The sequence below is a fragment of the Anomalospiza imberbis genome, chromosome 1, assembly GCF_031753505.1.
Source record: "Anomalospiza imberbis isolate Cuckoo-Finch-1a 21T00152 chromosome 1, ASM3175350v1, whole genome shotgun sequence".
Lineage (NCBI taxonomy): Eukaryota > Metazoa > Chordata > Aves > Passeriformes > Viduidae > Anomalospiza > Anomalospiza imberbis.
In genome coordinates this window covers 121,815,502-121,840,625 of record NC_089681.1, presented here as the reverse complement: position 1 = coordinate 121,840,625, position 25,124 = coordinate 121,815,502, and the positions used below count along the sequence as shown (strand labels likewise).

Sequence of the window (25,124 nt, the reverse complement as noted above, 5' to 3'; positions counted from 1 at the left end):
CAAGAGCATCCTTCCTCATGTCGCCCCCTCCCAACTCCAGATTTTCACGCATTAGGAGGGCAGTGCGGGTCTTCTTCCCGCTGCAATATTTCGCTTTGGAATTTCTGTAGCCCAGCAAACAGGATTTGCACCCCGTCCCTCCCCCCAGCCCCCATCCCAAGAGAACCCAGAGTCCTGCTCGGGCTAATATTTTGCACGAATGCTGATAATACTTCCAAAGTGAAATGATCAGCATCTAATCGTCCCAAACCACTTCCGTTATTATTTCTGCTGTTATTAATTGCTCCCGATGTAGACCTTTGTAGCCGTCTTTATCCCAGGGTGGTTCGTCTGAATTATTCTGGAGTAAACCACTAATTTTCTTGCCCGTGTCCGCACAATGAAGAAGAGAATTTTTGTAAAGTTTCTGCAAATGTAACGTCATCTCTTTATGAAAATAGTATGTAGGTGTCCGCTAACCAAAACAAGACGACTACGTAGATAAGAACAATGTAAGTGTTCCCGAGCGGGCGGAGGAGACAGGGAATTACTAAGAGAATGGACAGCTCTTTATCCGAACGGAATATTTAGTTTTGTTTTGCGTTTTACTCCGGGTTTTAAAACGGGTGTTACCATCATCATTAGGTTTCCGCAGCTTTATTGTTCTTGCTTTGTAAAACCGTTCTAAGCCTCCCGCAATGTCGATCACTTGGTCCTTATTAATGGCCGGCTTGTTTGCTTTTAAAAAAGAAAAGGGGGACTTTTCTACAAGTGATTTTAACCTGCTCCACCTTCAAGTGACCTGCCAAATGCTCCTTCTTACTTTATAGACATCTGGGAATTCCATACATGCCTTAAACTCCAATTACACACCTTCTTCAAAGGACACGTGCTTTGATTTGCCAAGAACATTAAGTGGACTGAAGTCCAAAGAAGCTGGTGCAGAAGTTAATGTAAAATACATCCTGTGCCATGTTTACTGCGGGCAGGTTATGTGTGCAGCAAATAAAATAAGTCCTGATGGGATGTGGATGTGTGCGCCTCTTTTTATTCTTTTGCTTTAGCCTCCCGGATCCCTTTACGGGGTGGATTGGATTTGCCGTCACCACCACCACCACCCGCTTCCCAAAGATGCTAATTTATGGCGGGAGCGCGCTCGCTCTCCCGGCGGGTCTGCTGCCTGCCGGAGCCGGCAGGTGAAGGGAGAGCCATGTAAACCGGCCTGATGCAGCCACCGAGATCGACTGGGGGAGCACCGGCGCCGGCAGCTGAGCCCATTCCCGGGATTCGCCGAGCCCCGCGGCGGCTCGCCCCGGGAGGCAGGTGTCCGAGCTGCCGCCGCCGCAGGTGAGTCCCTCTCACCCTGCGCATTTCTGTGACTTTTGTGCCCCTGCCTTCTCCCTCCGTTTCCCCCCACATCCCCACGGCGCTTTTGTTTGTTTTTCTTAAAATTACAGATGCAGGGAAAACCGCCTGACATCATGGGAGCGGGACAAGAGCACACTTTGAAGGGCTCCTGGGCAGGACTTCAAGTGAAATCATACGCCGGGGAGGAATCCGATACCGGCTCGGAGAAAGCAGCGGGGCGGCCCCTGCCAAACCCAGGAATGCGCGAGGGCCCGCGGCCGGCGCCCCCCGCCCGCCGCCCCGCAGGAGGCGCAGCGCCGGCACCGCCGCTTCGCGCCCCGCCAGCTCGGCCGGGACGGCGGCGATGCGGCCGGGCGGCCGCACGGGCCCGCACCTCTTCGCTTGCGAATAAACGGGACGGATTGATGCCTCTGAGAAAAAAGCGAAATCAATCAGGATTTGCAATGGCAGAGTTAATTTTCCGATTGCAAGAGTGTTTAAAATTCCCAGAAGGCAAATTAATATACATATTATTTCTTTTTTCCTTCAGTAAGCCTGTCGCTGACTTAATCGTTTCTGGCTCTAGCCCGGGGAGCACCAGGCATCTGCAGTCCCCAATTTCAACGAAGGAAAGGGTAGGCCCTGAGTTTTAAAACAGATTTATCTCTTTTTAATGATTTTTTTTTTTTTTTTAATGAGGCAGAGTTAGCGGTTGTCAGCCGGGAAAGAGCACCGGCTGAGTGCCTGCTGCCCAGGAATGCTGCCGCGCCGGCAGGGACACGCTCAGAGGGACACAGAAGTGAGAAAGGAAGACCTGCTGGTAGCAGGAGCCCCACGGATAGGAATGGGGAATTTTTCTCACTCGGGTGTTCAGCTTGCTGGAAAGGTGTTGCACCGGCTGGCCCAGAGGCCTCTTGCCGGTTGCAAAAGAGCCAGTCAGCTTTAAGTCCATCAAGTGGGGTCTCTCCCGATTTCTGAGGCCGAGCACGGTGTGATTCGTGGCTTTTAAAGTGTATTTGATTCCTCGTTCATATTTCGCAGGAATCCCCTTCCACGAAACACGCCTTCTCTTCAGCACAGAGCAGCTTGTCTGGTTGGTTATTTTTTTCATTCCCAGAACCTGTTTTCTACCTAAATGTGAGGAGTTTTCCACACCTTTCCCCAGTGTGATATTTCCCCCAAAAGGAACAACCGAAACCTCCCCAAATCCCCTTAGCTCCACTGCCAAAGCTGTGCCTGCTCCCTGTGCCTCTCGCCTCCGCTGCAGCCGAGGTAACGCGGGCAGACATTACCTGCTCCTCGGCAGCCGATCACATCGGAGCCGGGGGTTCGGAGTCGCTGAGAGAGCAGCTGCGGGTGCCTGGGTGCCGGCGAAAGGCAGCGACCCTTAGGGAGCTCGCAGCGGCTTCCCTTCCTCTCCATCATTGAGATCTGCGACCACCAGGGCCATCATCTAATTTTCAAGTGCTTGCTAATCCGTCAGTGCAAACAAGCGCTGCGAACTCTCTACTGTAAACATTGCGCACTGGTTTAAAATATGCCCGATATGATATTCATAATAGTGCTATGTGGGTAATACACGGCAATATGAGGATGTGGAAATAAATACAGGAAATAAAGTCAACTAATGGTCTATGCAAACAGGCTCTGTCTTAAAAAGTACCCCATCCTATTTACCATAGACACCGGGCGGCAGAGTCCCTGTCTCCACGGAAGGCACTGCTCAGCTCCCAGGACGGCAGCGGTCTCCGCGCACCTTTCGCGGCCGCGGAGGGGCAGGAGGCGCCGCTTCCCGCTCACTGCCCGGCTGCCAAGCGCTGGGAGATAAGCAAGTGACAGCAGAGACTCAATCAGCTGTCCGGTTATAAGAGCTGAGATTTGGTGTGGGTTGTTATGTTTTCTGGCTTTTTTTTTTACAACTTCCCTTTCACCTTCCTTCCAAGCCCTTAGATCTGGAGATTCCCTCTCCTTTGCAGCTCGGGTTCTCGCCGCATACTGTGACCCCGCGGAAAGTAAGGTGAAAAGAAAGAGGGGCAATATGCGCCCTACATGTAGAAAAGGAGAAGAGGGCGGGTTAGAGTATCCCTCCGTGCTTTGCACAACGAAAATATGATCGCTAGTATATATATATTATATAAAACCCTAGAGAGCAGAGCAGTCAAACATCACTTCCACTGGAAAACCCCACTCGCTAGACACTTCCCTATTTCAATCTCACTTTCTTTTGCTTTCCCTTTGGGTGGACGAATCCCTGTTTAAAACCGATGCCACTTCCTCAGGAACATCAGCAAAAGTACCTGCACCGGGGGCTGGGGAACGGGCCCCGCTCCTGCCTCACATCTGAGGGCAAAACACGAAGGCAGGGATAGAGCTCTGCTGTGAAAACTCCACTCCCCGCGCAACTCCGCCGTGCCTGGCGTGAAGATTAAAGGGGGAGAAGGAGAGAAAGAGAGAAGAGACAATACCTTCCTCTGCAGATGCAGTGAGTTTCGACACAGAATAATAAAGCTGTCTCAATAAATAACGTGCCTGTGTCTGTCAGTAGCTAGTTTATTTGCATTTTTCGCCTGGTTTGTTTATACTAGTGCCCCCTCTCTCTTGGGTGTCTTTACAGCTCAACAAGCAGGTATTTATCTACAGTTCTAACCCTGAGTTCTCAGAGAGACCAAACTTTAAGGTTATTAAAATTTCAATCATATTTATTTATTGCAGAAAAATAATATACAATGATATTTACAAAACAATCATAAAAATAAGAATGCATTTAGACACCGGATCTATTTGCATTTTAACATGGGTCATCAATAAATAAATAAAATGTTTATTTTTTTCTCAGAGGAAAAATAATAATAATAAAAAAGTTAGGAACCGGGTATATAACAGCTTGAGCCCAGCTTATTCCCCCCTAAAAAAATTAAAAAAAAAAAAAGGAAAAAAAAAGGTTTTCATCTCTACAGGGATATTTTTGGTTGGCTGCTTGGTTTCATTCAAGAATGAAGAAAGTCCACAATAATGTATTTCCTTTCATCAGTGGCTCATAAGCACGACCTCTTGGGAATGCATGCATGCAAAAAAAAAAAAAAAAAAAAAAAAAAAAAAAGGGCAAACAGAAAAAAAGTTCAATTCCAACATTCTTCGTCAAAATTAAAAAAAAAAAATCGAACGATTCAGACTTCTATCAGAATGTAGAGATGTGTGGATTGTACCGACGCCCAGAGGGTAGTCACTGTCCAAAGCCCTTCTCTCTTTCTCTTTCCTTAAGTGCTCCCCACGCCCTGCTTTGAATTTGGATTTTACTCTTCTAATTTCCAAGAAATCCTTGGTACATTTTTTGTTAGAAAAGATCAAAAAAAAATCGTATCCAACTTCAGAGTCTCTAGATTGTCCATTCTCTCCTTCTGTGGGAACAATGTCATCTGCAAAAACCCAGAAAGGGTGGAAAACTCGTTACTGAAACGAAAGTTATACAAGTATCTACCTACACTTCTCTGTCTCTGGAATAACGCGTATCGGACAGGAATGGAGAAGGGAGAACTCGCCGTGCGGGCGGTGCGGTGACCGTGTGACACCCAGCCTGGCGGTCCCTGGTGTCAGAGCCGAGGAAAGGGACTGCTGGGGCGGTAGGAAACCCTCATGGGGCAGCACAACGGGAGGACATGGATTCACTTCAAAATATGAGCAGCACCAGCAGCACCAGCAGTGGCGGCAGCAGGAGCCATCCCAGCAGCCCTGCTGGCTCCGCAGCGTTTGGTGAAAAAGTGATCTCCGGCCGGCCCCATCTGGCTGGGGCACACCCGCACCGCCGCCGCGTCCCGCCCGCAGCCCACCCCGCCGGCAGCGCCTGGCCACGCGTGGGCCCCGCGGGGCTCGGGGCGCACCTCGGGCCGCGCAGGAGGAGGGACACGCCGGAGTGGGGGAGGCACCTCCGGCCGCCCCGCTCTCCGGCTGCTCCGAGAAGCCAGGCCCCCCCGGGCGGGGTGCGGGCCCTCTCGCCCCACGGCCACGCGTGCCCGGCTCACGGCGCAGCCGGCGGCCTCTCGCCTCCCTCCCCCCTTTCTTCCCGCCGGTTTCGGGGTCCCTGTCTTACCTAGGGCTCCTGCCGGGGGGATGCGGGTGGGGGACGCCGCCTGCTAGTGGGATGCGGACATGGACCAGGCGCCCTCCATTCTCCACACGGAGAAGGCGTAGCTGAGCCGCTCGTGGGCCACATAGCTGCAGCTTGCCATCTTGGAGTCCAGCTCGTCGCTCTGTAAGACCTGGTAGAGGAAGTCGATGTACCTGGCCGCCAGCTTGAGGGTCTGGATCTTGCTCAGCTTGTCCGAGGGCAGCGTGGGGATGATCTTCCGCAGGGCGGCGAAGGCTTCGTTCAGCGACTGCGTGCGCTGCCGCTCCCGCACGTTGGCCATGACCCGCTGGGTCTGCAGCTCCTCGTAGGACTGGGGGCTGCCGCCGCCGCTGCTGCTTCCGCCGCCCCCGCCGCCCCCGCCCGCCCCGCACTTCTTGCCCCGCTTGCCTTGGGCCGGGCTGCAGGGCTCGTCCGCGGCCCCGACGGCGCCGCCGGCGCTGCGGCGGCTGGAGCGGCGCTTGCGTCCCCCTCTCTTGCTGTTGGGCAGCTGCTGCCGGTCCGGCTCCTCTTCGCTGTTGCTCAAGCTGTCGTCGGCGGGGGAGACTGGAGAGTTTGACTCGTCCTGCTGCATCATCTCTGGGGGGAGACGCGAGAAGCGGGCCGGGAGGGGGGGGAGGGCAGGGAGAAGAGGGGGGCACCTAACCCGCCAGCTCCCCCTTGATCGGCTGCTTCGCTGGCCTGCGAGGAGAAGGAGGAGGGAAGGAAGGAGGGAGGACCTCACTTTGGGGGGAGGGGGGATGGCATCAGGATCCAAGAGGAAAAAAATAAAAAGGCCAACCAAAAAAAAAATCCCTCCCGATCCCTCCTTGGAGCCCCTTCGAGGTGTCTGGGATTGGGAGAAAGTTGAAGACTTGGAGGTTCTTATAGCTCCTGCTGGCGGAAAGTTTGGGGGCAGCAGTGTCATTGGCCTGACGTGGAGAGGAGGGACTTTTGCTGAGTTTTATAGGAAAGTTTCCGCTTCCCCCCCTCCACGCCCTCCCCCAATTATTTTTTTTTTTCAAGCCATTCACAAGTGATCTGGCTTCCCCACAGGCACGCACATACATCCTTACCCCAACCTCTTTCTCCGTTTCCCTCTCCGTGGTTTCTCTCTCAAACTCCTTCGTTTAGTTTCTCTCTTAACCTCCCTCGGCTTTGGGGTGGTGCTGAGGGCCGGACCGGGAGGTTACTAGGGGTGCCCAGCACCCCGTGCGCTGCTGTGGAAGGGTCAGCGAGCCGCTTAGAGCCTGTGCTGGGGGCAATCGCCCCGAGCGGCCGGGGTAAGCCCGCACCTCTCGGGCTTTCTTCGCCGCAGCGAGCACGGCTTGTAGCGAAAAGAAGGAAAAGGGAATTACCCTCGGCACAGCATCCAGGCGCATCCTAATTTTGACCCGCTTTAGCACACGCCGCACTTCCCAATCACTGAGCGCCCTGGGATCTGACTTGCCGAGGGAGTCGCACATTTCTGGGCTGGGGAGGGGTGGTGGCACAGCCTCGTTCTGCCAGGCTGGAGGACTGCACTCGAAGAAAGCCATCTTCAGAGGTGGAAGCAACCGGGAAACCAGGCATTGGCTTCGTATATGCATAAGCACCAGTCCTTGAGCTCGTCTTAAGAGAAACCCGGGATGATCCGCGTCTCGAGCCTGGCACACCGGGAGACGGGAGGGTGTACAGACCCTCTTTGCCCACACTCAGTGTGTGCTGACCACTCACTTCAGTCCGTCCTCCCACAAGGCGCCCGAATCCGGCACTTCCTGGGAAAAGAGATTATTTATTTTAATTTCTCTTCTATGTCTGCAGCCAAAGCTGTTTCTTCCCCATCCCCCGCCTTTGTGCCTCCTTCCCCGCTCGCTGGCAGCACAGAGCAGGTGGTGTGTCTTTTAAACAACAGCTCAGATTCAAACGGGGAACGCCTGGGAGGGAAAGCTAGAAATTGCCATCCATCAGTAAAGTGAGCGAAGTTCTCCCTGCTCCCTGCGTGGGGACCGCGCTCCTCCGCTGCCGGCCTGGCAGCCACCGCCTGGACGGGCACGGCTGGGTGCGGTGCGGTGCGGAGCGGAGCTGGCAGCGCCGGCAGCGCAGAGGCTCCCCGGCTTGTTTGAGGTGTGAGGGCGGACAGGGCAAACGGAATGGCAGAGGAGCGATAAATCCCAGGCATGAAATAAAACAAGGCTTGTGGAAGAGCGCTGTCATCTTCTCCGGGAACAGAGTCGTCTCTCTCCTCTAACTGGGGACTGACTCCTTTCCTCCCAGCAGAGGCGTCTCATCCCGGCAGCTGCCAGGGGCCAGGACCCTGCTCGGCCGCGGCCGAGGGGCAGCCGCCCGCCCATGGCCGCTGGCCCCGGCCCCGCCGCAGCGCCCATCCGGCACCCGCCGCAGCCGGAGCTGTCCCGACACTTCTCCGTTCGCTGCCCCTCTCGGCGAGCTCCCCTTCCTGGGTTTCCATCCCGGGGTGCGAGCACATAGCAGTCTGCCGAAAACCTTCTCTTTTGGGAAACAGCTGGAAAAAGGACAGGGGAGGAAACAGGGACCGCCTTAGCCGGCAAGGGAAGGCACGCCACGCACAGACCCACAGTGAGCCTGCACAGCTTTCCCGGCTTTCGGCTTGTCCTTGCTGTGTCTTCTGCGATCACAGGCCTCTTCACGCAGCTTAACACTGAGAGCTTCAGGGGCTCTCTTGTGTTGGCAGCAGCTGCTGATCCCAAGGTAAGAAGAGCTGGCTCTCCTTTCACCTCCCTTTAACCAATAATTTTGTCTGTACCTGGAGCCTCACTGCTCCTCTGGGGTGTTGAGTAGTGTCATTACAGAAGCAATGTTGGAAACAGTAGTGATGAGCATCTGTAGGTGGCTCTAGGGCCCTTCCTTCCTTCCTTCCTTCCTTCCTTCCTTCCTTCCTTCCTTCCTTCCTTCCTTCCTTCCTTCCTTCCTTCCTTCCTTCCTTCCTTCCTTCCTTCCTTCCTTCCTTCCTTCCTTCCTTCCTTCCTTCCTTCCTTCCTTCCTTCCTTCCTTCCTTCCTTCCTTCCTTCCTTCCTTCCTTCCTTCCTTCCTTCCTTCCTTCCCTCCTTCCCTCCTTCCCTCCTTCCCTCCTTCCCTCCTTCCCTCCTTCCCTCCTTCCCTCCTTCCCTCCTTCCCTCCTTCCCTCCTTCCCTCCTTCCCTCCTTCCCTCCTTCCCTCCTTCCCTCCTTCCCTCCTTCCTTCCCTCCTTCCTTCCCTCCTTCCTTCCTTCCCTCCTTCCTTCCTTCCCTCCTTCCTTCCCTCCTTCCTTCCCTCCTTCCTTCCCTCCTTCCTTCCCTCCTTCCTTCTCTCCTTCCTTCCCTCCCTCCTTCCCTCCCTCCTTCCTTCCTTCCTTCCCTCCTTCCTTCCCTCCTTCCTTCCCTCCTTCCTTCCCTCCTTCCTTCCCTCCTTCCCTCCTTCCCACCTTCCCACCTTCCCACCTTCCTTCCCTCATTCTTCTTAACGGAAAAAAAAATCACAGGGCAAAACCAAACCTGGATAGGTATTACCTTGCTGGGAACAGGATGCTGCCTGAAAGGAGGGAGGGGCAGCACCTCCTGAGCTGATTTGGCGAGATGCATGACTTGTCAGGGTAACCTGAACTTCGAATGGGATGCAGGACATCACCTGCTTGTCATGGGGCAGGAGGAGGATGTGTAGAGCAGGGTGTATGGAGAAGTCATGGATAGGTGGGGAAGCAGCATTACATGGTTTGTAAATATAGAAAACATGGAGAAATGTAGGGATGGATTTGAGGAAAGAGGAATAGTTGACCATAGTAGATGTCTGGGCTTAGTGTCACCTACTCTTTTTGTAAACTACAGCAAAAGCAACTAGCAGTGTTTAGCAGGACCTGTAACCTGCACACTGCTCTATGAACCAGGGCTGCACAACCCTCCCACTTCCCTCATCATCTTAATTTTGGCATTTTTTTTATCTCTGACACCCAAATTATGGGCTCAGGAGCAAGGGCATATAAACCCATGATGTTACTGTCAAGACTCACACAGGAGTGCAGGGTCCAGAGGACTTGTGGTGGCAACAATCTGTCCCAGGGGACTTGGGCTGGGCTGGGCTGGGCTGGGCTGGGCTGGGCTGGGCTGGCTGTGGGAGCCTGCCTGGATCCCCCAGGCCTGCTGGCGGGCAGCAAGCCTGCCTAGTGCCGGCGTGTGTGGAGTTGTGTTGGGAGGAGGGTGGATGTGTCAGAGGGCCATGTCTGGGGATCTGTGTGAGAGAGAAAGGCATACTGGTGTGTTATTATGTGAGGATGTGTTTGTGTGTGCATGCATGTACTGTTGATCTTTTTCAGTGTGAACACATATATATGTCAGGAGGGAAGGGGAATGAAGTCTGTGTAGAGATTAAAGAAAATCAATTAAATTCTGGTTTATTTTGAAATCTACAGATCTGATGGAGATTGAGGTAGAGCCTTTGCATTTCACACTAAAAAAATAATTGTGTTTTAGTTATGCAGTGTTAAACCATGTGTTTTGAACCTCCACTGAGTCACTAAGGTAGTTCTTCAGACCACTTTAGAGCATGGGATAAAGGACATCATGTCCTGTTTTTCTCTATGCATAGGCATGGCTTAGGTAAGAACTCTCCTGGCTCCTTGGAAAGAATTTCAGGCCTGTTTCACTTTTTGGCATTAGCAAGCAAAACTGCAAACAGGTCCAGGACCTTTCTAGAGATACTTCCAGGTCCATTCCTGCAAGCTTCCCTGGGCCTCAGCTCAGGAAAATGTATGTCATGGGATAAACTCTGGCATGGAACACTGGCAGGACCCAGAGCACTCCAGCATTTTCTCACCTCTGCAGAAAGGTACAACCCTGGTAAGCAGCCATCTAGATTACAGGTATGGCTGTGAACACAGAGCTAAATAAATTACAAACTCCTGGTAGAAAGAAATTAGGAGTAAGTTGGTCTGTGATGATCACTGTAGTCATGGTCGATCACAGGGAAATAGCTGTAAAGGATGGCCCCACCTTGATGCCAGCCCTTGTGTAGGCACGCGTTGACTGTTGAGACACTCACAGGATGGGACAAGCAGTATCTGCCTTAGCCAGGCAGAAACATCATGACTTTGTGAGGAGTAGTTCAAAAGGTTGATTCTTTACTTGATTTCAAAGAATGAATGAATGAAAGGCCCAATTTTGTCTGCCTTTTTATAAATCAGCGCAGAAGTTTAAGAACTAATGTGCTCACGATCTAGTGGTTGCAACTGCAATGTTACCCCTCATCAATGTGTTAAACAGATTGTGCATACACACAAATTACAGTTGGATTGCAGTTCTGTATTCCCCATACAGCAAGCACATACACATGTAATTTAGGTCACAAAGGCTGTTCACTGTGGTAAAACTCTCACTGCTGCTGATTCCTTTGAATATTGAGCAATGTCTTACATTCATGCATGCCTAGAGACAGCAGGCCTGTGTGTTTTTGATGCCGAAGCATTCAATTGGGTGTTTTCTCAGAGGTTTTACCTTTATGTTGCAAAGACACTGAAATCAATCAAAGTTTCCCTGCTAGTTTCCGCGGCCAGGTATTTTAATTCCTATGGATTCTAGGTGAAAGCCTGGTCAGGACCATACCCCTTTGAAAGGGACGAAAGAGCACCTAGCAACTTTGCTCACTGGAGTTTATGTTGTCATTTGCTCCGTGTAGAAAGCACACTGAGAAACAGGCTGACAACCCTCACTGTGCCCTGGTACAAATTTCTGCTCAGCAGCAGCAAACGGGCAGAATGAATATATAAAGGGTATGAGAGCAGGACCCATTTCTCATCTTCTTTCGCCTCTTTTTTCCTTCCTATCACCGCGGCAGCTCAAGGACGCGGAAAAGCTGACAAGCATCTCCCGTCATTCGTCCTCCTTACCTGGGCCCGGCGTGGGTGGGCGCGGTGCGGCTCGGCTCTGCCGGCAGGGCTGGGGCTGCGGGGCGGCTCTGCGGGGCCGGGCCGGGCTGTGCGGCCGGCGGCCACCGGAGGGCACGATTCCCCGCCGGCCTCGCTGCGCCTCCCGGGTGAACCAATGCCGCCCGGACCAGCCCCGTCAGGCTGGGTCACCTGAGTTTCGGGTGAGGTGCTGCCCGCCTGCTCCCGGCCCTGTTCGCTCGTGTTTCAGAGAGCCCCGAGGGTTTTTTCTCTCTGAGGTGGCCCCACGCGGCCGCAGCGCCGCTGCCCACCCGAGGGGCGGCTGTGCTGGGTCCGGGGGAGAGATCCGGCACACGGATCCCCCGCGGACATACGGACACTTCCCACGGGTGGGCTTCTAGCTGCCGGCGCTTTGACACTCGCTTCGTTCAGAAGCTCTGGAAAACAGATGAATAACCCGGAATTCCTCTAACGAGTCCGTTTCATTGTCAAAATTGCTACAATGATTTTAATTTAATTTTTAAGGTCATTGTCCTGTGGCCGTTCATGTATAAGTCCTAGCAGCTTGCTGCCACGAAAGGGTGCGACAGCGTCGTTCCCAGCGTTCTCAGTGTCCCCAGTGCGCGGCCGCTCCTGTCGCCCATCCTTCCCGCCTCTGGGCCGGCGGCAGGGAGCGCTGCGCCCCCCGCACGCCGACCTCCGGCGTCTCCTGCATCCATCCTCTCCTCCCAGCTCTCGATTCTGTGCAAGGCCGAAAAATACCTATATCCTATTGGCAAACCAGCAATTCCACGTAGGAGACGGTCTCACAATAAATTAATATCTGAGATTATTTTCAAGACGTTTTTTTATATAAAATCTTTTATTCAGATCCAGAAATAATTCGTGGCTATGGATCGGGCTGTTTAAGCAGATCCTAAGTACCTCTGTGAAAGCCTGAGTAGTATCCTCTCATGTATCCTAGAAAAGACCAGTCCTTCCCATCACAAGAGATCAACATATTTAATGCTGTGGTGGAGTTCTGCCCCTAATTATGGCTCTCGGTCTTGTTTATGCGGTTTCACATCTAAATCTGAAAAGACCACTTAGTCAAACCATCTTATCTATACTCCAGGGGATAAGAGTTATTTTTATTAATAATGGAGCTTATTGGCTATTTCAGCTCCTTTGATTTTTTTTCTTTTCCATCTCTTCCATCTTTCCTGAACTATATAAATATAATTTTTTTGTATCCTTCCTCCTCCCAACACATTACTCAAATCTATATATTCAATCTCTCAGTACACTTGGCCCAAGGAAACTGCATTAAACTTCAGTCCCTTTTAGCCAGAATTTCTGTTTTTTTCTTCCAAGGTGGGGGAGAATGCACCTCTAGCACCAGTGATGGATAAAGCATTCCATAAAGCCTTCTTCTTACAGGTGGACTCAAATACCCCACAGCTCAAGCAATTAGAATCAGAGCCATAGAGCCAGAATTTCTGCATGGAAGTGGACTTTCACCCTGTTAGCCATGTCTGCAACCTTGGAAAAAATCCCCCCCACCCTGTGCTTCCTACTATATGTGGTCTCCTTTAGGATTTCAGGTGCTCTTGGAATCTCACAGATGAAAATGAAAAAGACGTCATGTGAGAAGTAACCATAACTCATAATTCATAAATGAACATAGAAGTTCAATAGACAGGATAATAAGCTGTTTTTTACATCTGAAGCGGGCAGCAAATTCTGGTGTTAGGGAAAGAGCATGGAAGGTCATCCCAACATACAGATATGATTTCTTGGGCAAAGGAAATTTTTTTTTTTTTTCATTGCCAGGCTGATTGAATGCCAGGTCTCCAAGTTGAAACCCATCCGTCTTCTCCTCCAGGCCATAGACCACATGGGCTGAGTGTAACCATGCAGAGGAGGTGAGCCTGGAGGGGGAAAGGTTCACAGAAATGAACACTCATCTCACTTCACAATTACATTACTTCCAAGGACACCTACTTAGAGCTAGAAAAACTTTTGAGGGAGCAGAGGTTTATTTCCATCTCTGCCAGGCTGTACTTCCTCTCAGAAAAGGCAGTCATCACGTACCAAAGTTTACATATTCCTTTCTGTGTGGGGAGATGATAATTGTTTTGTGCTATGGGCTATCAACTATGATGCCTAAAGATCTGCTATCCATTATTACTCCTCATTTTACAACCCAAATCTCTTTTTCCTTCCTCCAGAATATAGGATGATGATTAGGTTACCTTGCTCACAAAGGACTGATCTATCCATTGGTGCACGTCCTGGCTTATTTTCTGACCAACGATCATATGAACAACAATGAAATGGATCTAGAGCACAAATCTCAGGTACTAAATTCCAAAGGCAATTTTCCAGAGAGGTAGTAGTTTATTGGTATGTTAAAGTAAATTGGCACACATTCACTGTGTATCTGTGTACATACTTGACTATTTATGAACTTTGACCTCCAAACAAACATCTATACTTGCATTTATGCAAAATAGTATACTGCTTCTGCCTTGAAAAGTATCTATATCAAACATTCTCATGCCAAAATCTACTATCTGACCTTGCAGCACTAAAAATAGTTCATGTTAGAAGCAAAGAAATATTTGTTTCTCTTTTTAGAACATTTGTGCTTACATTCATTAAGGACTCGGTCTAAAATCCTTTGATGTCAAGGAGACTGTTTCAGGGGCTTTTGTATCAAGTCGTAAAAAGGGTCAATTAAATGTTAAATAAAATAAAAATTATAATGGGTCCAACCTAAGAGAATAAGAGATATGTAAGAAAGACTGCCTTTGGAGAAAAGCATCAGTCATTGTTCTCTAAAATTTAGCTGAATTTGTGGAATTTTCCGTTATTAAAACAATAATCCTTTTCAAAAAGGTTATAATTAATTTTTAGTCTTCAAAACATCTGGATTTTGCTGCATAGTAGAAATGTTGTTGCTGATCTAGTAAGTGCAAGGATGCTTTGAGCTCAGTAGGGCATATATGGAATGGACCCTAAGCAGTAAGTTATGGCCCAGATTTTCAAAGTCAGAGCAGAAATCTAATTCCAAAATACTCTTCTGACTCTAAAATATGTGCAGGTTTATGTCTCACTTCATATCTGAGCAACTTATATTTTCTAATATCTGATCTGATGTTAGGCTTTGTTTCTCGCACTTTGCAAAAGGATTAATGCAGCTCTTGGCAACAGCAGATGCTGTAATTATCTTGAAGGTAGAGGATGTTCAGTGGAATACATACAGCAAGAGCTTTAATTCAAAACAGTGAACTTTATAGTTCAGTTTTTAATCCTTTTCTGTACAAGAATGCATAGTGTTCAGAGCATCCATTTTAATAAAAACGAAACCAGTACTAAAACAAGCTACAGCCTCACACAGCTTACTGCACTGCTTGCTTGTAATCACTGTATCAGAGATTTGAGTAATTGGAATGACATATGTCTGCAGGAATTTTTGCTGAATCTGGGTTATTTGACAGTATAATGTTCATCATTCCTTCCAAACAGATAGAAGTTTGATCAATTATATTTCAGTGGCTTACAGCCATATGCTATCTACAGTGACATTTATGATCTATTTTGGTTATCCCCAAATGGCCTTCAACCTAACAGTTATCTGCCAACATGTTAAAGTTTTGGTCAGTGAAAATCCTTTAGTGTCTTGGAAAGATTCATGATGTTGTCTTTTGGCCAAAGTCCATTATGGGTAACTACAACTTTATCTACGTTCAACGTATGTAATTGAGTGGCTGTGGTATAGCACACTGTCATTTGGCTTCATTTCAATCAACTGAGATAACTCTCTTTATTTTCTTTCCTATAACACTGTGTCATGTTGCTGCAAAAAGTGAAACAGCTGCCACATTCTCCTTCTTGAGGATGCATCCCAGAACGGGCTGTTTCTTCTGAGAGGACAACATAGCCTCCAATTTGGAAGGTAAAATTTTGTAACACCTAATCCTTCCGTCTGTGGTTTCATGTTGTCAGTTCATTGCAGGAACTAATAGTCTGGTCTAGATGTCATACTATCTGATTTGTTAGTGTAGCTGGCAGGTTAACTGTCTAAGTCCTATCATTTCCTCACAGAATTCACTGTGGGTAGAAAATTTCATCCAAAAAAAGAAGAAAAATAACCATCTTTAAAGATTAGATGCACTGTTGGGAAATTAGGTTCTTAAAGCTAAATCAGATATACGATAGGAAGAACTTTATAATTGCTCACATTAAGGGTAAAGGGCCAACCCAAAAGCATATAGACAGGAGGAAAAAAGGCAATACAGTCATTCAGCTATTGCTGAGAGAAACAGCTCTTCAAATTCCCACAGATCTAATGTGTATCAGAAACAAGTTACACTGCTATAAAGAGGTAGAAGAAGCTTTTTCATTCCTTGTGGTTTTGGGAATGGGAGGCATTGTATTTCTTTGTACATATCCCTCCCAAGCTGTTCATTGAGGAAAAAAGGATTTCTGCTGCTCCTTAAGTCATAGAAATTAGCAAAATATTATATGACAAAAAGTTGCCATTGAGCTTTGCTCAAGAGCATTTGAAAATGGCATGTGAAATCCATGCTGGAATAGGTGCTACTGTAAGGGAATCAAAATTGAAGGGAATGGATTAGCAGCTCCCCAGTAACAGCTGTGGCACCAAAAATTATGCAGATAAGCACCAGCCCTTTTGCAATACAGATGCAGGACAGCAATGCCATGCAGGCAGTAGTAGCACTATACATGGAGTAGAAAGAAAGCACAGCAAATATGGGTTTGTGTTTTCTCTAGGTTTTCACTAAGAAACCTCCATGTCACCTGCTTTTTCACCATGCTACTGCAAGGTGATCATTACCAACCTCTGTGTAGACTTTCTGTCATTTGAAAACCTGTCTCTGGATGTTTTCAGCAAAAGAAAGTATCTTGTGCATAAAATCTTCTCTTTCATCTCTGAGGTAATCCTTCCTCTTTGGGGTGATATTTGGTGTTTATGTGCTATGGAGGTGATTCAGAAGCCCTCACAATAACTATCTCTAATGACCCATAGCTTCATAAGAACTGTGATCTGTAAGATGAAGCAGGATTGAGCTGAATGTCATTAGAACTTTTTCTTTGCGGTATCCTTCTCAGGTATTTATCATGTCTTTCCAGCCTGAAGGCAAAAATCACTAGTCTTATACACCAAAATGCTCTCAGTCAAATATTTGGCTCATGCACTGGATTCTTGAAATAATATAGCCAATGATACGCTAAAGATTCATATTTCTACTACTCTCAAAAACAGGATGAGAAACTTAACTGGTTTTGTTTTGGTTTGTTTGTTTGGGGCTTTTTGGGTTTGGTTCAGTTTATGTATTTCAGGAGATATGCCTGCACATTTTAAATTTTTAAAATATGATGAATGCTGTGTGTTCTCATTATAGCTTTGGTAAAACTTATTTCTCTCCATGCTATTTACATCATAGAACTTCCTCAGCATAATGGGGTTCAGTCCACAGGTATGGTAATTGTGCTCTGAGAGGGGATGCTGAAATCACTTTTTTCCTGGAAGTCTGAAACATATAACACTGAGAACTGACTTATGCTGTTGTCAACCCAAGTACAGGTGACAGAATAAAGCAATGAATAATGGATGTTTCCAAATTTAACACCTTGGGGCTGGTAAAGGTGTTTGCATCTATAGGACTTGAAGTCCATCTTACCAAGGACTGGTTTAGTAGCTTGAGCATAGTTATCAGTACTTCAGACAAAGTTCCATTTGCTCATGATTAAAATTTGGGTTCTGTACGTCAAGGAGGCGGCACCTGATGAGGGCCTAAACTGTCAGTTTAATATCATATTTGGCAACATTCAAGATATCTGCAAAGAAAATTTAAGCAGAGTCAGATGTAATATGAAATGAATTCCACACGCCTTCCTGTAAGGTAGAGAAAGATCTGAGATAGCCCTTCATTTTACAGTCTCTCAATCATATTTTCCTTTTTTTTCCCTCCATTACTATTATTCATCATCCTACAACTTCTTTTGCATCTGGTAGTTTGCAGAGTTATGAGAGTCAATGATGTTGCAGAGTTACTGCAATATTCTAGCATATAATTAAATAGTTATAAAAGTAGATTAAAATATTTTTATGCATATTCACTTAATGCTCTTTATATTTGGTATCATATATGATAATATTAACAACAAAAAAGTAAACTACTTAAGATTGTAGTACTCACAAATGTAAGTACTCACAAATGTCCCCAGATTATATTGCTGAGGCCTAAATATCTGATTCAGCTCGAAGTTATTTAAAAATAATTTAAAAATTACTCCTGCACTCCGAAAATTTTCTGGCAACCCAATGACTTAGTTATGTACATTATTCTGAAAGACTTCATAGGAGCTTCAATACCCAAGACGAGGCCCAAGAGCACCTTGAAACATCTGAAACACTTCAGCGCTTGGATAATTGCATACTTTTGGGACCAACCCACATTTCTCTTTGGAAAATGTTTCCCCTGCATGGCTGCAGACAACAGATGGATCATATGATGTCTGCATTTGAAAAGATGGCATAATTCTGGCAGACTGTCAGTTTACTGAAAGAGGCTGATTTCAGATCCTCATTAAGAAAATATACAACCACACGGAGCGGACTGAATGGCAGAAATTGATCGCTGGCGCCAGCTTTAATAGAAAGTATAGCACACTTGCAACATGAAATCTGCTGAGCTGTGGCTGGAGCTAGCTTTATCAGGTTTTACATTCTTTTCCCAAATAAATGTGTTCTAAAGGAGACATTCTTTGTAGTATAAGGGCCTTCTGTTTGCCAGGAGGGAAGGGAGCGGAGCAGTGCAGGGTTAAAAGACAAATTCAAAGAGCTACCAGGTCTAGGGTTGGAGGAGGATGCCAAGGCTTTGTTGAGTTTTATCTTACACTTGCAAAAGTTTCTGTTGAATGAAACTTTTTTTTATAATTCTAGTCTCTTGGTATATTTTTAGGGTGCAGATGGCACTTTACCCAGAAACACCCCTTTGAAGAGTGATGCCTTGAGAGGCTACCTAGAACAGATGCCTGACAGTGTTAAAGGAATAAAGTAGGTATTTCTTAAAAAGGCCTTCGAAGATATACCTTGGCCAGTACAGGAGCCCGGCTGTGGTTACACCCAGGATGGATGACTTGTCTCCTTCCCACTGCAGGGCTCTGGGAACAAGGCCCAGTGCCTTCTTTACACACATTTCCACATGGAAGCAACCCTGCCAAGCCCCTAAGAGCTTGAGTAGGAAACTCAGGGCACTGTAAAGGGTAATATAGTTTCCCAGCAGCACTGGATATGAGCAATAATTTCACTGTAATCACTACTAACAGCTGAAGAGAAAAGGATTGGTGGAGCTGCACACCTCCATTTCACCATCAAACACCAAAACATTGGCTATGGCTTCAGGTCACAACTTTTGTTTCAGCAGTGACATCAGGATCTTCATATGATACCTCATCTTGGCCACACAAAATAATGAAAAATCATAAATCATTGGTTGCTTTGAAAGTCTTTGCTAAACTATCTTTTAGTGAGATCAGAGACAATATCTATCGCATATGAACCTGAAAAGTTCAAGCAGTAATAGTGGTTGCTGTGGTATATTTTTTCCTGTATCCTTTGTTCTATACATACCACTCTTCCCTCTGATAACTCTTACGTTTCAAAAATTGGAATCATTAACTAGGTTAAAGACTGCATAGTAAATAAACAATGCTAGAAATAAAAAGAAATATCAACATCTGAATCAACTTCTCTCAGTGCATGTGTTTATGTTGAAGACTCTCCATACACAGATTTCCTCTTTGCTGTGTAGAAAAATCATAAAATGTATTACTTGTCCTTGATCCCCTGTAAGGCTTGGAGCAAGAGAAGATGGAACTGGAACTCATAGGGACAATTATTATATTTCTTCTGCTTTTAGAGCTAGGAGAGACAGTTAAATCAACAGGATACTCTTTATCTCTCTTTCTGAAATTATGGCAGAGGTATGACAAAAACATAAATAGGCCTAGAATCTCAGTGTGCCTGATTATTTGTTTGAAATAAAGTCATGTGTGACAATAGTGATGCCTGTCCTTCTGCAGTGCAATACCTTTGTGTGGGAACCATTCAAAACCCCTCAGCATGGCAGGACATGGTCTGTGCCACTATTGTGACACTGAAGCCTTAGCAAGCAGCAAAAGCCACACTAAGATAATATAATGCACACAACAATTTGAATATGTTGCAGTCCTTGTAAGTATATATTAACGTGGAAAACTGTACTACAAAAGTAAAGATAACAGAATTACTCCCCTGTTTTGACTTCCTCGAAGAAATAGGAATTTCAGGTATGTAAGGACCACTGAACTGGAGTGTAGCTGGTGATCAGCAGGGTGAGTAGTAGCTGTGAATGATTCAAAGGCTTAAACTTCATTGCCAGCCATACAAAAGGTAATCACTGAAACTAGGATGGAGAAGGAGAAAAGCAAAATTTGAATGAAGCACAATTTAAAAAATAATTTCTGAGCTGTACTTCTTAAAAAGCTAAAATTCTAGACAATTACACTTGAATATTTTTGTTCTGTCAATTCTTTTATTCTGGATATATTGCAGTGACAAATGTTCATCTCACTATCTGAAACAAGCATTTTTTTTGGAGCAGAGTTGAAGAGCAAATAATCTGAACTGATTATATTTAGCAAGTTTTTAGAGAAAGCACCAATTTACTGTATTACAAAAAGAACATAACCAGCACACCTATTATTCCTTGTAACTATTCTCTTGTATTTCTAGGAAAAGCTTGGCTGTCATTGTTGCAGGTTAGTAGCATTCAAGCCTAGTAAAACAACAAATACCTGTGAAAACAGGGACTCAGCATGCACAAGTCACATTTTAAGCTTCAGTATTTTAGGTATTTTTAATAAAAAAAAAAGCCCACCAAAAACCAGAAGTCCAAGTAAATTGAAAGGACCAGTAGGGTAATACAGAAATTCTTTTTGAGAAAAATCACCAGTCTGAAAAAGAAATCAAGGCCACTTTTCCATTACTTTTGCTTAGTACCTCCATGACTTCAAAAACTGATTTATTTTAAAGTTTGTAAAAGAAAAAAAAAATGTTGTTGGACTAAAACTTCACTTATCAAGTTTTGTCCTAGAGGGAACTTTTATAGCTGAGTTATAGACCCTCCACACTTCAGTGTTTATAAAGAAATGCTGACAAATGCAATAATAAACACCAGCCATAGGACCATAGTAGCTGATCAGAGTGTGGATTCAAAAGTTTGCAGTGCTATCATAATATTTTGTTCTGTTTCCAGCACTAGTTTGCTTAAATCTCCTTTCACGTTCAGCAGCTGTAAAACAAGATCAATCTAACTAGAGATTGCAAAATCATTTGATTATTTATACTTCTCTTCAAAAGCTACAAAATGTCTCTCAAATATGATTTCATTTCGTCTTATTTTTTTGGTTTGCATGTCTGAATACTAATTGTAACATGATAGCTTCAAGGGAACTCGAATTTCTACCGAAAGTCAGTCTTCAGTGGCCAAAGAGAACATAAACAAACCAGCCTCAGACCAGGGTCTAAAAATGGGCTGTAATCAAACAGTTCTAAGGCTTTAAAAAGCCCCTTATTATCTTTTCCCAGAAGTAAGACAGTGTCAGTTTTTGTTCTTAATGTGGTGATAATGGCATTGTGCTTTGGGGAGCCGAGGAGCTGGACTCGGCCTTGGTGGCAGCAGGGATTCTGAGCGAGGGGAAGTCCTTTCGCTCCAGTGGGTGAAATCCAAGGCTCGCTGAAGTTAGCAGCACTTCTGCACTCGCTTAGGGTTGGGGTTTCACTGTCTTCCCAAGCCTGACAGGCTGTTGTACTGTACTGACTCCACAGATTGAAATGCAGCTATCTTGGACTGAGACAAGGATTAGGGGAGAAAGGACCCCACAGTTTTGTTATTTCAGCGAGATGGGATTGCACTCTAGCAAGAAGCTTGTCTGCAGTGTTCCCCTAATTGATTTATATTCTTACCAGAATAAACTTTCAGGATTTCAACACATCCTCAGGGGCTGAGGGATAGGTCAGTATGACATTGTGCTGTTTCACTGAGCTCTTCATGGGTGTAAAGACATACTTTAGTTTCAACATTGGTTCCTTGGAAAACATTGCATTTAGACTGCTTTTTTAGCAAATCTTCATCAGTTTTGGAGAAGCATGAAACAAACAAACAAACAAAAAAGCCCATTTCACCAGGTTCTAAGGTCATATAAATCAATGTGTGGCTCAGGGGCAGCTCAAAGCACATCTTGGTATTTTTTCTGTGCTGTTTACATATTGTGTTCACTGGCTTATACCACAACTGCATCTTTAATTTCTAATGTTTTTAGTATCAGTGGCTCATATAAGAATGTTACTACTGTTGGTATTGCTGCAAAATTTCCAGTGATCCATTAGAAACCAGGATTCATAATGCAATATCCATTAGTATTTAAAAATAAAATGTAACATATCCTTTCTGCTTTTCTCTAGTCTTTTCATACACAAGTATGAAAAAAAAAAAAAAAACTTGGATCTTGAACAAATTCCAGTGTTTTGTTATTAAACCAAGAAGAGAAAACCAATAATTTTTGAATTATCTGTTACAGAGATATTTACATTATGAATCTCCTAACTTAAGACTTTATGTGCTGTAGAGTTCTAATTTTATCCAATGATATGAGCAAGAAAATTATGAAAAATTATATAATCAAACTAAGAGAGATCATAGAGAACTAGTGGTAAGAAGTGAATATTAAATTGCATATTTCATTGTCCTAAAAGAATTTTTCTTCATCATTTTGCCTGAGATGATGGTAACTAAAATGAGATAGGGTTGTGTGAACTATTGTTGATTTTGGAACATTGTTCATACGTAGTTCCTTCTCTCGTTTTATTTTTAGAAAAAAAAAAAAAAAAAAAAAAAAGAAAAAGAAAGAAAACAAACCCCAAAACAACACAAAACCATCTGAGGAGGTGAAACCCCACAGTTCCTAGAAAGGATCCAGCTGTGCTAACTATCCTACTGCCTCTTGGAAAAAAAAAGCATTTTGACAAATGGAGAGCAGATGCATCGTGTGGAGTCAGAAAGGTCAACAAAAACAAGTAGAAAAAGAAACCAGGGAAACAAGTGAAAAGAGAATATTAGAGTTCTAATATAGGATATTAGATTTCTCATGATAATATTAAAGCGAACAGAACGAGAAAAAGAAGAAGAATCACCACAGAGCTGACAAAACACAAGAGAAGAAATAAGAGATATAGGATCCTAGGTATACTGGCCTGAATCCAGGGTAAATATTGATTTTACTAATATCACGTTAATTTTATTTAACGGAGATAAAAGCTGTCCTATGAAGCTGTGCAGAAACACGGCCCTGAATGGGCAGTTGAATGCGAGTGGACCGGGCTCTGAGCAGGCTGGCTGCTGCCCGTCCGCTGCGAACGCGGGAGAAATCCAGGTGTTTCCCAGCGGCAGCAAAGGAAGGTGCCAGCAGCAGAGAGAACTGGGGAGGGGAGCTGGAAGGGAGGGCAGAGGCACAGCAAGATGGGTCGGAGGGACTTCTAGGGGAGACCCTGGGCCCCACTCCCAGCCCAGTCACGGCCACCTCCCTTCGCTGCCGCTCTCCCGGCAGCTCGCCCCTTTTCAGAGATGCCTGCGAAGGCAGCAGTAGGTAACGCTAGATAGAGATCTCCGGGGTGGACCCTATCCCCATCCCCGGGCTATGCTTCCCCCTTTCCTCCCGCTCCGGCGTTTCAGAATGTATTTCATTATTTTTATTCCTTGCAAAGATGAAACTGGCGTGTATGTGTGTGTGCGCGTTTGTAAGGGAATGTGCCGTGAGAGATAAAACGTCTCCGCTTGACGTCCCCAAAACCAAAGCCCACAAACTCACAAATTTGCTCTCTCAGGAGGACGCAGACGGCTTCCCAGGCTGGCCCCGCCAGTGCCGGGAAGGCTGCGGGGCATCCCGGACAGCCGCACCTCGCCCCGCCGGGCCGGGCCGGGCCGGGCTCTCCTGCGCCAGCTCCCGCCCGGTGCGGCGCTGGCCGCCCACACGCAAGGACAGAGCCGTTCCCGGGAAGAAAATCGTGACAGCAAGCGGTTGTATCCAGATGTTCGGCTTCCCTGGCCCTGTGACACACGGCGTGGACTTGGCAGACTGGATTTCAAAGAAAAGGGAGTTGTTTATTTTTTAAAAGGCAGAAAGCGCTGGGTTAAATGCACAGACCGAGATTTCCCTGGCAGGCAGCTGGGCAGGAACCGAACCCGCTGGAAACCCGTTCCGCACGTTGGAAGGGCTCCACTGCCCCGGCCCAGTCTTTCTCCAAAGCAACAAATTGGAAAGATATTAAAGCTGGCAGGCAACATAACACAAACCAAGAAGCCTCGAAACTTCATTTCCCCGCCCCCCCCTCCCCGTTCCATTTACAAAAATTATAAATATTAACAAGTCTGTAACACACTGAGCTTCTCCATCCATCTTCTCCCCAACTGCTCCCGACCTCAGCGCACACTTCTGCAAACACTCCTGGTTTTGCATCCCACACCTACACGGTCCTGGCTGCAGTGTGAGAAGCCGAGGCAGGAGCCATGGACGGATCTGTTTCCCCAGGAGGGAGGTGCCGAGGCCACCTGCCCGCTGCCGTGGGTCATGCCCGGCCCCAGCCACATCCCGCCGGGCCCGGGCGCTCTCTAGCTCGCCTCCTGTCCACTACATCCGTCCAGGAGCTCAGTCATGAAGGAGATATACACTATAGCCAGACGCAAAGTCTCTATCCGAGAGAGCCTCTTCTCGTAGGCGAAGGTGGGCACCTTCTTCCTGAGCTGATCAAACGCCTCGTTGAGGTTGAACATCCTCTTCCTCTCCCGTATGTTGGCAGCCTGGCGCTGGGCGTAGGTGATGACCCGTTTTCTCCTAGGTCTGTCCAGGAGGGAAGCGCTGCGCATCCTTTCCTCTTCCTCTTCTTCTTCGTCTTCTGGATCTCCATTTCCGAAAGCAGCCAGGGGCAAACCCCGGGCCATCCCTTCCCGAAGCGACAGGACTCTGTCCCCGAAGGGAGGCCCGGTGGTGACCTCGCAGAGCCCCAGGCCCGCCCCGGCCCCGGGGGCTCCCTGGGGGTTGCCCAGGGAGAGGTCGGCCACGAAATCCAGCACCGAGGTGCCCAGCAGCCCCTCCGGGCAGGGCACTTGCGGGGCTCTGCCGTGCAGCTCATCCAGCAGCCCCGGGCGCTGGTGGGCTGGGAAAAGGCTGGCTGACATCTTACTTCAGAGAGGGCTTTTTTTGGTCCCCCATCCCCAGCCACAGCGACGTTAATATTTATAACCCCCCGGATAACAGGATTAGCAGGACTAGAAAGAGCGGCTGTAAAATTTCTTGCCGTGATGCTGATGAGAGGAGACAGGCAATCCCCTCGGGGACGCGTGGATGCCCCCGAGAGAGGAGTCCACAGCGAGTCAATCCTGTCACAGCGATCAAGGACAGTTCCTTCTTGGCAAAACCCTCCGCTCTTACCTGCTGGGCACTTTTGTCTCTCCTTACACACCCGCAACCAAACGATTTTCAGCCTCCTTAAAGCCTCCAGGAGCAGAGCCGGGTCTCCACTGGACTTGTTTTCCTGCTTTCTGTCGGGATCTCTGAACCCTGGGAGCCAGCCTGACAACTGATGTCAGGCAACTGCATGTATGCTTTTAATGATGTCCTGAAGAGGGGACCTGCATGCAGAGGGTCATCGGGGAATGTTTACCCTGTATCCCAGCGCAGTGGGAACTGAATTACAGGACCTCCATTAGCCTA

At 47.1% G+C, this 25,124-nt stretch overlaps 2 protein-coding genes and 1 long non-coding RNA gene across 3 annotated transcripts; 1 reads left to right on the top strand and 2 right to left on the bottom strand.

Moving 5' to 3' along the window:
• Positions 1 to 4,004: 4,004 nt before the first annotated feature.
• On the bottom strand, positions 4,005 to 6,541 carry TWIST1 (twist family bHLH transcription factor 1). Its single transcript, XM_068209445.1, has 2 exons — positions 5,414 to 6,541; positions 4,005 to 4,742 (listed from the first exon to the last, which is right to left on the bottom strand). The coding sequence occupies exon 1, from the start codon at positions 6,354 to 6,356 to the stop codon at positions 5,457 to 5,459; it is 900 nt and encodes a 299-aa protein (XP_068065546.1). The 5' UTR covers positions 6,357 to 6,541; the 3' UTR covers positions 4,005 to 4,742; positions 5,414 to 5,456.
• A 540-nt stretch (positions 6,542 to 7,081) lies between these two features.
• LOC137485144 (uncharacterized) lies at positions 7,082 to 15,246 on the top strand. Its single transcript, XR_011005198.1, has 2 exons — positions 7,082 to 8,137; positions 15,152 to 15,246. It is a non-coding gene; the product is annotated as an uncharacterized lncRNA (long non-coding RNA).
• Positions 15,247 to 23,608: 8,362 nt separating this feature from the next.
• On the bottom strand, positions 23,609 to 24,639 carry FERD3L (Fer3 like bHLH transcription factor). The gene has a single exon (XM_068206235.1). The coding sequence runs from the start codon at positions 24,587 to 24,589 to the stop codon at positions 24,023 to 24,025; it is 567 nt and encodes a 188-aa protein (XP_068062336.1). The 5' UTR covers positions 24,590 to 24,639; the 3' UTR covers positions 23,609 to 24,022.
• Positions 24,640 to 25,124: the final 485 nt, after the last annotated feature.

Bases quoted from the DNA above. Each gene is read 5' to 3' on its own strand.
- TWIST1 (XM_068209445.1), bottom strand. From the start codon at position 6,356: ATGACACTGCTGCCCCCAAACTTTCCGCCAGCAGGAGCTATAAGAACC.
- FERD3L (XM_068206235.1), bottom strand. From the start codon at position 24,589: ATGTCAGCCAGCCTTTTCCCAGCCCACCAGCGCCCGGGGCTGCTGGAT.